Consider the following 13,477-nt stretch of genomic DNA (forward strand, 5'->3'; position numbering starts at 1 on the left):
ACACTGGTAGGGTTTCTTAGGTCAGGTCAGCGGTTTCTCAGTGTGTACCAGATGAACTAGTTAGTTTTTGTGAAAATATCAGATTGTACAAAAGTTGTATTATCTCTAAATCCTGTTTTTACCACTGACCTTGGTGAGATGCTAACAAGTGAAGATGGAGCTGAAGGGAGACGTCTTCCATCTCAGTCTCACTCCCAGGTCCTGGTCTCCCGTCTCAGACTCCAAACACAATGGCTCCTTTTCTTTTCAGGCAGAACTCTCAGCGTTAAATTTCAGTTCGATGCAGCAGCACTAACGTCTGACTCAGAGTGACTGTGTAGGGCAGAGTAGAATGTCCCCGTGGAGTTTCCAAAGCTGCCATCCGCATGGAAACCTACTGCCTCATCTTTCTCCTGTGGCAAGACTGGTGGATGTGAAGGACCAGCCTTTGAGTTAGCATCTTTGGGTTTGGTGTACAGCTACTGTAATTATTCTAAAGCTACAGATTGAAGATGGGAAAGGAAAAAGGAAAAGAATAATCTGACCCACTTGGCAATTCCCCCACCCTCCTTTAAAATTGATTTGCCAGAGTTCCCTCCACATGGTTGATTAATTAGCATAAAAACCTCCTTAGTCAAGTCATTGAAAGCCGCGTCTGGTTATCATTTACAGTATATTCATAAATCTCTTATATAAGCACCATTCTTGGCTCCTCTCCCTCTCAGCTATCCGAATCCTCTATCATCTCTCTCTATTTGACCCTTCCGTGAGTTGGCTACTCATTGTCCCTCCTGTGGGTTCTTCCTCAAAGCTGAAACTCTGCCCCTCCCTCCTGCTCTCCTCCCAGCCAGCAGCGGCCAGAGCCCTCTTTCTCATCCTTCCGCGGCTTTCCAGTAACCTCAACTTAACATCTAAACTCTGTAACAGACCTCTGGAGGCCTTTCATGAGTTGGCCTTTACTTCTCCAGCCTCATACTTAAACATTCCACCCTGCCCCTGCCCCTTCCGCAACCACCCCACCACATTTTATTTTATTATTTTATTTTTTTTACCACCCCACCACATTTTAAAACTCTGACGATACTGAATGTTTGCAGTTGGCTCCATTTCCTTCTCTGCCCTCTGGCATTTGCTCATGGTTCCCCATTGCATGGTGATCTCTTCCCTTCTGCTGACCCTCTCTTCTCCTCCACCGAGTTCTTCCACTCTCCCTCTCAGTTGCTATATCAGAATCTTTTTTTTTAAACCCATTATTTAAGTAAACAGACAATTCTTATAACAGAAGGTGGTAAATTCTGTGGAGGCTGCAGACAGGGTTCTATAGGAGTCATTTAATCCTTGGGTATTATGACAAAGGCATAACTAAATTATAGCTAAATAAACCTTTTAAATAGTTATATCCATTCTGTAACTATATTTTTATTTAAAGATTCCCATTTTGATCAACAATTAGGTAGATAATTTATTTTTCATCTTATAGATAATGCTGTTAGTGAATACATTTTCCCAGACCTTATTACAGAATAGATCAGATCGTCCCTGGGGTATGAATAGGTTCCATTCCTCACTGTATGTTTAAGATAATTTGTAGATCCATCTGAATGATTCTTATTTAGCCTTTTCAGTGATGTAAAAGCTATACATGAAGTGGAGGTGAGTGTAATGAAGAATTTGTTGCTGCAGGGTTTGGTTCCAGGAGCCATGGTGGCACAGTGGATTGAGCATTGCTAACCCCAGAGTTGGCAGTTCAAACCTACCAGTCACCCTTCAGAAGAAAGATGAGGCTGTAAAGATTTATATTCTCAGAAACCTTATGGAGCAGTTCTCCGTCCTGTAGAGCTATTATGAATTAGAATCAACTTGAGAGTAGTGAGTGAGTGTGAGTGAAGGGTTGATTCAATTGTTTCCAAGTGAGGGCAAATTCAAATAACATTAAAGGGCAAGTACAAGTAGGAGCCAAGGTGGCATGGTGGGCTGTGCATTGAGCTGCTAACCAGAAGGTTGGCGGTTCTAACCTCCCAGGAGAAAGATGATGCTGACTACTCCTGTAAAGATCTCTCAAAAACCCAAAGGGGCAGTTCTACTCTGTCCTACAGGATCACTGTAAGTCAGAATCAACTAGATGGCAGTGTGGTTTGTTTTGTTTTCACGAGGATGGGCATAGGACAAGACAACATCTTGTTATCTGTAGGCATTATATGTAAACTGGATGTCTATAACCCAGGGACTGGCTGTACTAATGCCTATACTAAAATTGGGATCGCTGGATCATTGATAATGCCCTTTTTTGTTTGTTAACTTAAAAAGATATGAGTGTAGCAGTTTCTCGGAATGTCAACTATAGAGTTACCATATGAGCCAACAATTCCATGCCTAGAATTAGTAGAAATACTCCTACCCAAGAGAAATGAAGAAATATGTCCGTATGATTTACATATGAATGCTCATAACAGTATTATTTTTAATAGCCAGATAATACAAATAACTTAAATGTCCTTCATCTGCTGGATCAACAACCAAGATGTGCTATAGCCATACGCTAGAATATTATTCAGAGGAGTCTAACATGGATAAACCTCAAAAACATTATGCTAAATGAAAGAAGTTAAGTCACAGATGATCACATGTTATATGGTTCCATACACAAAACGTCTAGAAGAGGCATATCTCCAGAGACAGGAAAGTCAACTCATGGTATCTAGGGCTTGGGGCTGAGTGGTGGGGAAGAGGGGGTGTTTTGGGGAATGGGAAGGGATTGCTGATGAAGGGAGGGTTTCTTTTGGGAATGTGTTGGAACTTTTTTGAAATTAGTTTGTGGTGTTGGTTGTACAATTCTGACACTAAAAGCCTCCGAAAATTGTCCTCCTAAAATGGGGAAATTTATGGTACCATAGTTCTATCTCGATTAAAAATTTGCCACATTGCCATTCAAAAAGACACTCACGGACAGAAATTATAGTAATCACTGGAGCAAGTCTCCTCTGAATGTGAGTTTTTCGTCACTGTAAACTGAAACTTAGTACTCCAAAAGCAATACCTCATTCTTCGTCTCACTACTGGAAACCACAAATAAATTTGATACTTATAAAAAAAACACACACACAAAAGACCAAAAAGACTTTGGATGGTTGGTTGCAACCAATAGAAACAGATTTGAATGGAGATAAGTAGAAGGAAATTACTAAAAGCACACCAAGTGGATTAGATGCTTCTTTTTCTCTGGACTGTCGTTCCACCCAAACAAAAATCTCTGCTCTCCTGCCTGGTCCGGAGCTGGGCTGTGGGTGTTTTGTGCCCTGAGCTGGAGGGGGCTGGTGGTCTAAATGCATCTTCTCAGCCCCCTGTCTCCCTCCCACTCTCTGTCTGTTCTCTCCTGCAATTCTCCCTAGGCAACAGGACAAACTGGCTTCTTCTTGTGAGCACAGGAAGCTGCAGCCTTTTCCACATATGTTAGTTACTAATTCTTCCATCTGCCTTTCCTGCTCAGAATCGTTGAAATCTCTTGTCTGCTGATAACCCATATGTTGTTGTAGATTTATAGTTTTTAAAATTACTCATCCTCATAAAAGCTCAAGAAAGATTTTTTTTAACTTTCATCAGCTGTGGGTCTTATTTAAGATTTTTTTCTTTATTAGTTTTTGTGTTTATCTTTGTTAAATTCTTCTAATTATTACATTCTTAAAAGTAAGCATTTAGGTAACTGCATCTTTATTTTTTCCCTTCACAAACACCCTCCTGAAATGAAAAGTAAGAAAAAAAAATAATGGTGGCAGGGCTAGAAAACTGTCAGTGTATCATTTAACATCTAGACTAATCACTCTCATAAAAACTAGAAAACCTGGAATTGTGTCTTATGATTTAATATGTTAGTTTTTAGAAAAACATTCTGTTACATTCTAAGCATTTCAGAGTGACTTTTTAGATGTGACTATTGTTAATAATAATCACAGCTAGTATTTGTTACTATAGGCACTATGCTATGTATAAGGAATCCTGGTGGTACCTGCTAGCCATCAGCCACTCTTCCGGAGGAAAATAAGTCGGTTTATTCTCATCAAGATTTACAGTCTTAAAAACCCTATGACTCTGAATCAACGTGGTGACCCTGGTTTGTTTTTTTTTTGTTGTTGTTGTTCTATGATATGTATGGGTTGTTTATGCAGTATGCTTAATCTTTTGTCATAACTGTGAAATAGGCCTGTGATCACGCTGCCATTGAGTCAGTCGATCCTGGCTCTTCTTGACCCTGTAAGGCAGAGCAGAACTGCCCCTGTGGGTTTCCGAGACTGTAACTCTTGAGGGGGTGTAGAAAGCTTCCTCTTTCTACCACAGAGCAGCTGGTGGTTTCAGACTTTTGACCTTGAGGTGAGCAGCTCAATATGTAACTTACAATGATACCAAGGCTCCAATTTTTAAATCACTGATAGGGAAACGTAGAGAAAGGACCACATGCATGAGGAGAGACCATGTAAGTGGGCAAAGCAACTCGGGAGCGGAGAGTGCAATTTACGGGACATTTACATTGTATTAGATATTATGGGTAGTCTAGAGATTATTTGAAGCATATGAGATGATATAGGAAAATACTAAGCCGTTTTATATACAGGACTGGGACTAGAAGCTAGGTCCCCACCCACCCACCCACCCACATAGCTGTGAAGTGGTGGAGCTGAGATTCAAATTTAGGTTGTGTGACTCCAGAACTGAGGATCTTAACTGCAATATTCTATGGCATTTATAGAATATTTATGGCTGCATTGTTGGTCACATTGTATTTTGAAATTATTTCGGACTCAGTGTAATTGCAAGAACAGAACCAAGAAATCTCATAAACCCTTCACCCAGGTTCCCTGAATGTTAACATTTGCTATACCTTCCCTCCCCCCATTTCCTTCCCTTCCCCTATAGACACACACAGGCATGCACATTTTTTAGCTGAAGCGTTAAGAGTAAGTTGCAGTCATGTTGCCTCAATACCTTGATCCAAATAAGGCAGTCCCCAGGAATAAATGAGGTCCATTCCTATCAGACCAGGTGCATATGGTTCTTATCTGGTGGTGTAGTGGGTTATGCATGGCCAGCTAACTGCAAGGTCAGCAGTTTGAAACTACCCGCAACTCCATAGGAACAAGATGAGGCAGTCTGGTCCTATAAAGATTTACAGTCTCAGAAATCCTAGGGAGCACCACTTTGCCCTGTACAGTCGCTATGAATAGGAATCGACTGTGGGTTTGGATGATGGTCTCTAGAGCCCTGTGGCACAGTAGTTTCTAACTTGGCTGCTAACAGAAAGTTTGGTGCTATGAACCCACCAGCAGCTTCATAGGTGAGAAGACCTGCTTCCTTAAAGATTAGCGCCCTGGAATCCCCGTAGGACACGTTGACTTTGTCATATCAGGTCGCTATGAGTCATAATCGATTCAGTGACATGCAGTGACCACAATAGTCTATGACATAGTTCTCTACTGGAAAACAAATCACTGTTTTATACTTCTATCATTTAATACGTATTTTAGCAAGAGACCATTTAATATTCTCTCTGTAAATATCCTGTTCATCATCCATCTTGCTGTTTCATGACCTCTTTAGCATCCATTGGTGATTCTTACCTCTGTGGTTCCCAAATGCTGGTTTTTTTCCTAATGTCATCCATTTTGTTTTATACCCTTTACTTGTTTGTTTTAATATGAACACATTGATTCCTGCTTTATTCAGTGAAAAATCAAGCTCTGGTATATTATATTGTACTCATTTCTAAGGGGATGACACTGATTCTAGGCCTTCTCTATGGACACAGCTAAGATACATATGTATGCTTATTAATTAATGCATATGTAATTATGGCATATGAATTGTCTATAACCTTCACACATAAACTTATGTACTTATTTCCATATCTAACTATAATGACATAAAACAGTAAGTTTACAGTGACACCTCTGTTCTACTCTAATGGTGTGGGGCTTATTTTGCTCTTGTTTTCCGTATTTATTCCTTGCTTCTCCACCTGTGATAAATCTGACTCTGATTCTTGGTATATTTACATACTTGCTCAGTGTCCCTGTAGATAACCAAGTTCCTGGCCACAGGGATCTTCTTTTTGACCCTGACTCCCCACAGACTTTGACCTTGCAGTCCCCAGCTGACTTGACCCTGGCCTCCATAGCTATTTGTAAGTAATGCTGAACTATGTTTTCTTTTTCCTCCCTTGATGATCCAGGTCTTCCAAGATTTGCCAGCCAGCCAGAACACTCGTCTGCGTATGTGGGGAACAGTGCGATTCTGAATTGTGAAGTGAACGCAGACTTGGTCACATTTGTGAGGTGGGAACAGAACAGACTGCCCCTTCTTCTGGATGAAAGAGTGATCAAGCTCCCAAGCGGCACGCTGGTCATCAGCAATGTGACTGAAGGAGATGGGGGGCTTTATCGCTGCGTAGTTGAAAGCGGTGGGCCGCCCAAGTATAGTGACGAAGCCGAATTGAAAGTTCTTCCAGGTATGAATTCACTATTAGGATGAATGTTTTCAGATTTATGTATGGCTGCAAATTGCCCTTCAGACGTGTTTGAATAAGCCCTGTTAGTATGTGCCGTGGCAAGCTATTGCAGCATAAGGCGGGCCCCAGTTCTTAAGGGGGTAAACAGAAAACATACCAAAAGAATTCCATTTTTAATGAATCCTTGAATCAGTACAACTCTATCAAGCAGTAAAGTGCATTCATTGTCTAAGGGCACGTTGTCCTTGGGCCAAGGAACACTAGCACTGTGTCTTTTGTCAAGCTCCTGCCTACTTTCGTAATTCCCAAATGTGGTGCCTGCTAAAGTTAGGTCCTTTTACTGGCAAAAATCAGTAATCAGGCTCAGGCTGGTTCTTATGACGTGAATCGGATGCTAACAGTGTAATAGGGTGGCTTAGAGATGCTGGCAAACAAGGGTTCTTAGAGTTTTATAGTGCTCTCCCATTTGAATGTAAACTCAGCTCCTCCCTAAGTCCCCACTGAATTTCCTCATAACCCATCTTTTCTCCTCTTCAAAACTCCTGCTTACTCAGAACTGCCCCTCATTAACGGCTCATCATAGTCCCTCTACCCTCTTGCTGTTTCATGGCCTCGAAGCCTCTGTTCGCACAGCCAGCTGCTTGATGCCTGTCGTCTGTCCACTTCCAATCTGAGCTTATGGATCTAATGGGCTAGCCATATCTTGTTTGGACAGTTTTTATATCTATATGACTGCTTCACAGGCTCATTTTTCAGCCTGAGAATGGATCTGTAAAATGACACCCATGTTCAGAGCTACAACTATCACGGTTGCTCCTGATGGGCCATGAGGTGATTTTTTTTTTAATGTAACTTCTTTTCTTTGTCCTTATTATCTCTGCCCTTTGTGTTCTCCAGCCGCAGTCACATCATTTTTAAAAACGTCTGTTTGCTCATTCGGTACTCCTTAATGGTTTCTCATCTCAGACCAAATGGCAAAGTCTTTGACCAGCACTGCTTTCTGTAATTAGGATAGTACCTCCACCCCCCAGTCCCCCGCTCCACCTCTTCCCTCCCTTACTTTGAGCATGGCCACCGTGTGTGCCTAGAAGTAGGAACTCTGGTGATATAGTCGTTATGGGCTGGACTGCTAACCACACTGTCTGCAGTTCGAAACCACCAAGTTCCTGGGGAGAGAGATGGGTCTTTCTAGCTTTGGAAACTTACAGTTCTACCCTGTGCTATAGGGGCACTGTGGTAGTGACTTTGATTTTGTTATATTTCTGAAAGACTCCAAACATGCCCTCTCTCTTTAGGAGCTTTGCACTTTTGGTTTCTACTGCTGGTATCCTCTCCCTCATATTTCTGCCTGACTCATTCTCTCACTTTTATCAGAGAAGGCTTCTTTGACCACTCTGCATCAGACAACTATTTCGTCTCTGCCGTCAGTGCTTTACAACCTACTGCTACACCATACACCTGTATCTTTTATTGGTTGACCCTCCATTCTAGAGGACCCTCCATTGAGGGCGTGGAATTTTGTCTGCTATTTTAAAAAAAAACAGTGCCTAGCACATAAATATCTGTTAGAGTTTTGTTAAATTAATTCTATTCAAGGTCATGGGTTTTCTGGGCTTGCTCTGGGATGTTAGTTCTCCGGGAAGTAATGTAAGATTTTAAAAAGGAGAGTACTATTTACATAGACCACTGCATCTCCCAACCTGCTTCCAGACTTTATTATCACATCGCAAAAGGTCGTATTTCTTCCCAGCCTCTGAAGGAGGCTTCAGGCAAATCCTTAAAACCTGATCCAAGAAAGCAAGGTGTCAAAGAATAAGATCATTACTCACTGTGTGAAGCCAAAATCAGTGCTGTGCATCCTAAGGAAAGGAGAGCCCCGCCAGCCAAGCATAGTTGTCCTGAGTAAGACAAACTGCAGATCTCCTTTATTTTGAGTTGTATTAGCTAAGAAAGTGGTTTGATATCAGTCTTAGAAGCATGTTTTGTGGTTGGTTATAGACCCGGGACCAGATTCATGTCATCTTTGGAAGCAAGTCACTCTGCTGCTGATTGGCTGACTCGTACAGCCTCAGACAGTCACTGATTGGCTGACTTCCATAAGCTTGTCCACGGAAGCTAGTCACCACTGATTCATTAGTGTGTTTACTTGTTACCATGAATACAGAACTGTCATTTATCCGTTAGACAAGTTTAAAACCAGTTCTAGTGGTTGTTACCCTGCCCCCAGAATATCTTTTTCTAGGAGTATAGGGACAGGAGTCACATCTGTCTGCCTGAGAACTGTCTTACCTTTTTCAAAAATCAGGACTAAAAATATCACCCCAGTAAGCTGTCTTCTCCCTGTAAGTGTGTGGCCCTTTCATATGTCCACAGACAGAGAGCTCTGTGCAGTGAGCACAAAATAATGTTCTGTACGAGATACACAGCTTGAGTGGGAGCTGGGTGGATGCTCTATTACGACATAAAAGGATTGGCAGACTATGTGTTTATGTGTGTACAAGTTAAAGCGATGACACTCAGATTTTCAGAGGTAACACTCAGCTGTGGGGGAGGGATAGAAACCTCTGCCAAGACTCCTGAACTTGTTCTGTCTGTGCTGAGCTCGTTTGTAATCACTCAGGGGCCACTTACTATCTCCTGTCTTTTAAATTTGGAGATTCATGCCAAAGTCCACTAAGCACCCTAATGGCAAGAGTTGTACCTTAGATGCCATTAAGAACCACATAGCCTAGCTTAGTGATTTGCACAGAGAAATACTGCTCATTTAAATGGAACGTTATGTCACTTTTGCTTACGATGCATTTTGTCATACAAAGCCACACAGACTGAATAGGAAGTAATGTTTCCTCATCCTTAAAGTAAGGAGCCCTGGTAGCACAGTGGGTTAAGTCTTGGGCTGCTCACCAAGGGGTTGACAGTTCGAACTCACCAGCAGCTCTGAAGGAGAAAGATGAATCCGTCTACTTGGGTAAAGGTTTACAGGGTCGGAAACCCAGAGTCACTGTGATGGAAGCGACTCAGCAGGCTCACATCATTAAAGTCTTAAAGAGCTTTCATAATAATTGTCTTTTATTTAACACACATTTCCCCCCTAGATCCCGAGGTACCCTCAAGCTTGGCGTTTTTGAAACCACCGTCTTCCTTAGTCAGAGTCATTGGTCAGAGTGCAGTGTTGCCTTGTGTTGCTTCGGGACTTCCTGCTCCAACCATTAGGTGGATGAAAAATGAAGAGGCACTTGACACCGAAAGGTAAATGTTGCTGCCTGAAAGCCTTTCCAAGCTTATCTTGAGATTGGGTCTAATCTTATTTGGGACTACCGATTAAGAACGAGTGATTACTTTGTTTTATTTTTGGTTAAACGCATAATAATATGTCATATGTCATCCTTGAAATACATTTATATGCTCTGTCTGGTTAGGATGTATCAAGAAAACGTACTTTCAAAATATTAAGGGATAATGCTTTCCATTTGTTCTTTCTGAAGCTATAGTTTACTTACTAGTTTAGAGCTGTCGGCTAGCTTTCCTTAAATTGCTATAAAAGCTTCCGGTCCTGACTGGCCTGTGTCTTCTGACTCATTCTGTTGAGGGTAGTTTTTCCTTTGCTCATAGTACAAGAAAATGTGTTCCTTATCCTTTTGTCTTATAAGAGCCTACCAGCCTTGTGCTGTCATTACATGTTTGTTCTCTTCCACAAAAGTCTTCTCCGTTAACTTCAACCACCCTGCCATCCCTTTCAAAAACCGCCTTCATCTCTTGAAGGACTAGGTACATTTCCCCCCGTTGTTTTCTGATAAGAGAACCGGGTAGTGGTGATGGTTAATGGACTGTATTTTGTTTATAAAGTTAAATCTACAACGTATAACTTGACACTTTAGACTAACGCGTGCTTTCTCAAGCTTTGACACCGTGGGCTAGATCCTTCTTCATTGTGGGAGTGCTCTCCTGTACATTCTAGGATGTGTATAGATCGCACGCCTCGCCTCAATCATGAGCTGTGTCAGTCGCACCCCTAGTGGTGACGATCAAAAATGTCTCTGGATGTTACTAGATGTCCTTGGGTAGGCAAAAGCACTCCCAATTAAGACTACTTGTTTAGAACACTGCTGTCCAATAGTAATAGCTACTGTAATAGAATGTAAGCCCCATATGTAATTTTGCTGTACAGAGGGTCTCCGTGAATCAGAATGGTTTTTTGAGATATCTTTGTTTCTGTTAGAACATTATAGAGATATGTAGATGGAACTTAATCAGTTAATTTAGATCATAATTAGAAAGAGGTATAGAAATTGAAAAAGAGGGAAAGTAGTTAGAAGTCTAGATAGGCTGAGTCTAGTAAAATATCTTAAATAAGATACTAATATCTTACATAAATATCTTGCTTCTATTGCTAATTGTGTTAGTCTGGATACTTTAGAGAAACAAATCCATAGAAACTCATGTATAAAAGAGAGTTTTTATAAAGGGTAAGTGCACATCAAGAAAACATCCCAACCCAGTGCTGCCCAAGCCCACAAGTCCAACATTAACCCATATGTCTGACACCAACCCACAAAGTCCTCCTCATCTCACAAAACACACATTATGATGCCGACTGCAGGAGGAAAGCCGAATCAATGAATGTGTAAGCATCACAGCACTGGCAGGGGTCTCCACATGGCTGCTCCAGCACCCAGGGCTGTATCGGGGTAGGTCACGGGACTTCTCCTCAGGGATGTCTTGCAGGAAGTGAGCCTTGCCAGCTGAAGCAGGGAACTGGCTAAGGCAGCTGCACCCTGATCCGACCATCACAAAGCAAGAGACCCAAAAACTAGAAAAACTAGGCTCACAGAGCCATTTATCTCTCCGCCCTTCAATTAACCCCACATGTGTTTATCAGCCAAGTCTGCACAATAAACTAACTCACTAATCCTAAGACCACTTTGGCAGTATTTCAGAACATTTTTCTGGCTTTTATAAATACCTAAGAATTAATATATGTATTTAATATATCAAATTTTTTGAGGTCCAACCAAACATGGCTTATTAAATCCAAGACAATGCTGGAAATGGATCCCACTTACTATGTGACTCTATTTTAAAGGGCGAGAATTTTCAGAAAACATAACTTTTACTCTGCCAGGTGACTTAAAGAAAATTGTAATTTAGTAATCAAATGATGTTATTTTTTTAGGGGAATAATAGTAATTGGGTCCAAATGCAAAGGGACAAGTTGTAAAAATGCCTGATGTTATACAATTGACAGTAACATGTAAATTATTTTGGAAAAACAAAGAGAGGATTTCCACTTTGGGGATGATAGAGTAGATACATTTTCCCCTTTCACTAAATATAACTATACCCCTAGGCATTATTTACATAAGATGACTGAGAGGTCAAGAGATGAAGCCAGTATTGGCTAGACACCCTGGCACCCAAGGGACAACATGATAGTGAATTCCTTAAGTCATATTTTTGCCTCATTATGGTGAAATGCGTTATTTTATGTGACCTTTTGCCTTGGTTCGCTAGAAAAACAGCTTGAGCAATTTTTACTCTAAGCTCCGAGGAGTTTCCCTAGTTTCCTACCCCAGAGGGCTTGTTAAGTTTTGTCTAGGTTGATTGACACTTCCTGGGCAAGCTGTAAACAATTTGGTTTGGGATATTTTTCTAAGGCTGCAGCCTGCCTTGTGATTGGTCACCTTGTAGAGATTGGTCAATAAGACTGCAAATGAGGTGAGTTGTAACCTGTGCAAATGAAGTGTAAGGCTTACCGAGAAAGGGATAGATCAGTTTGTGGCCCTGGTGAGAATACTTTGCTTTGAAATTGACCAACCAAGGAGTTTTGTGTGTTTTAACAGTAGGTTTATGAGATGCATCATTTTGATGCATTTTGATTTCCTCAAAAAAAGAGCTTTAGGGACCTGTGAAACAATATCAAAAGATGATTTGTATCATCAAACCCCTGAAAGGAAGGAAATAGGGCAGACAGAATTCTCAAAGAAATAAATGCCACACATTTCTTTTTTCACTGGAGAATGGGTGTAATGTATTTTTGCATGCTTTATCATTTATAAAACTTTGAAATCGAGCCATTTGGAAAAGGATAAATGAGAAAATTCATACTGCAATATACTATAGTCAGACTTCAGAAAACGAAATGCACTGCCATAGAATCAATTCTGACTCATAACAATTCTATGACAGGGTAGAACTGCCCCATGGGTTTCTAAAATGGTAACTCTATAGGTAGAAAGCCTCATCTTTCCTCCACAGAGTGACTGATAGTTTGGAACTACTGACCTTGAGGTTAGCAGCCCAGTGTGTTTCCACTACACCACCAGGTGTCTTCTGAGAAAACCAAAGACCAGAAAAATTTTTTTTCTTTAGCTAATGGGACTGGAGCAATTTCCCTTGTTATTTGAAGCCCGTATATACTCGTGTATAATCTGAGTTTTTCAGCACATTTTTTTGTTGTTTTTTTTTTTGAATCATTTTATTGGGGGCTCATATAATGCTTATCACAATCCATACGTACATCCGTTGTGTGAAGCACGTTTGCACGTGTTGCCATCATCATTCTCAAAACATCTGCTTTCCACTTGAGCCCCTGGCATCAGCTCCTCATTTTTCCCCTCCCTCACCGTCCCCCCTCCCTTATGAACCCTTGATAATTTACAAGTTATTATTATTTTGTCATATCCTACACTGTCCAATGGTCTCCTTTCACCCACTTTTCTGTTGTCCGACCTCCAGAGAGGAGGTTATGTAGAACCTTGTCATTGGTTCCCCTTTTCTACCCCACCCTCCCTCCACTCTCCCAGTATCGCCACTCTCACCAGTGGTCCTGAGGGATCATCTATCCTGTATTCCCTGTGCTTCCAGTTCTCATCTGTACCAGTGTACATCCTCCGGTCCAACTGGGTTTGTAAGGCAGAATTGGGATCATGATAGTTGGGGGAAGGAAGCTTTTAAGAACTAGAGGAAAGTTTTATGTTTCATCGTTGCTGTACTGCACCCTGA

General features: G+C 41.3%; 1 protein-coding gene across 1 annotated transcript in view; it reads left to right on the plus strand.

Annotated features, from left to right (window-relative positions):
• Window positions 1–13,477, plus strand: part of NEO1 (neogenin 1) — a 208,351-nt gene that overhangs the window by 81,380 nt on the left and 113,494 nt on the right. Inside the window, exons 4-5 of the mRNA XM_045285664.1 lie at window positions 6,200–6,475; window positions 9,571–9,724. Of these exons, the coding sequence (XP_045141599.1) occupies window positions 6,200–6,475; window positions 9,571–9,724 (430 nt within the window). The remainder of the gene's footprint in view (window positions 1–6,199; window positions 6,476–9,570; window positions 9,725–13,477) is intronic.

This window comes from Echinops telfairi, unplaced genomic scaffold (assembly GCF_000313985.2).
Source record: "Echinops telfairi isolate 266 unplaced genomic scaffold, ASM31398v2 ScPeMD7_7475;HRSCAF=8513, whole genome shotgun sequence".
Lineage (NCBI taxonomy): Eukaryota > Metazoa > Chordata > Mammalia > Afrosoricida > Tenrecidae > Echinops > Echinops telfairi.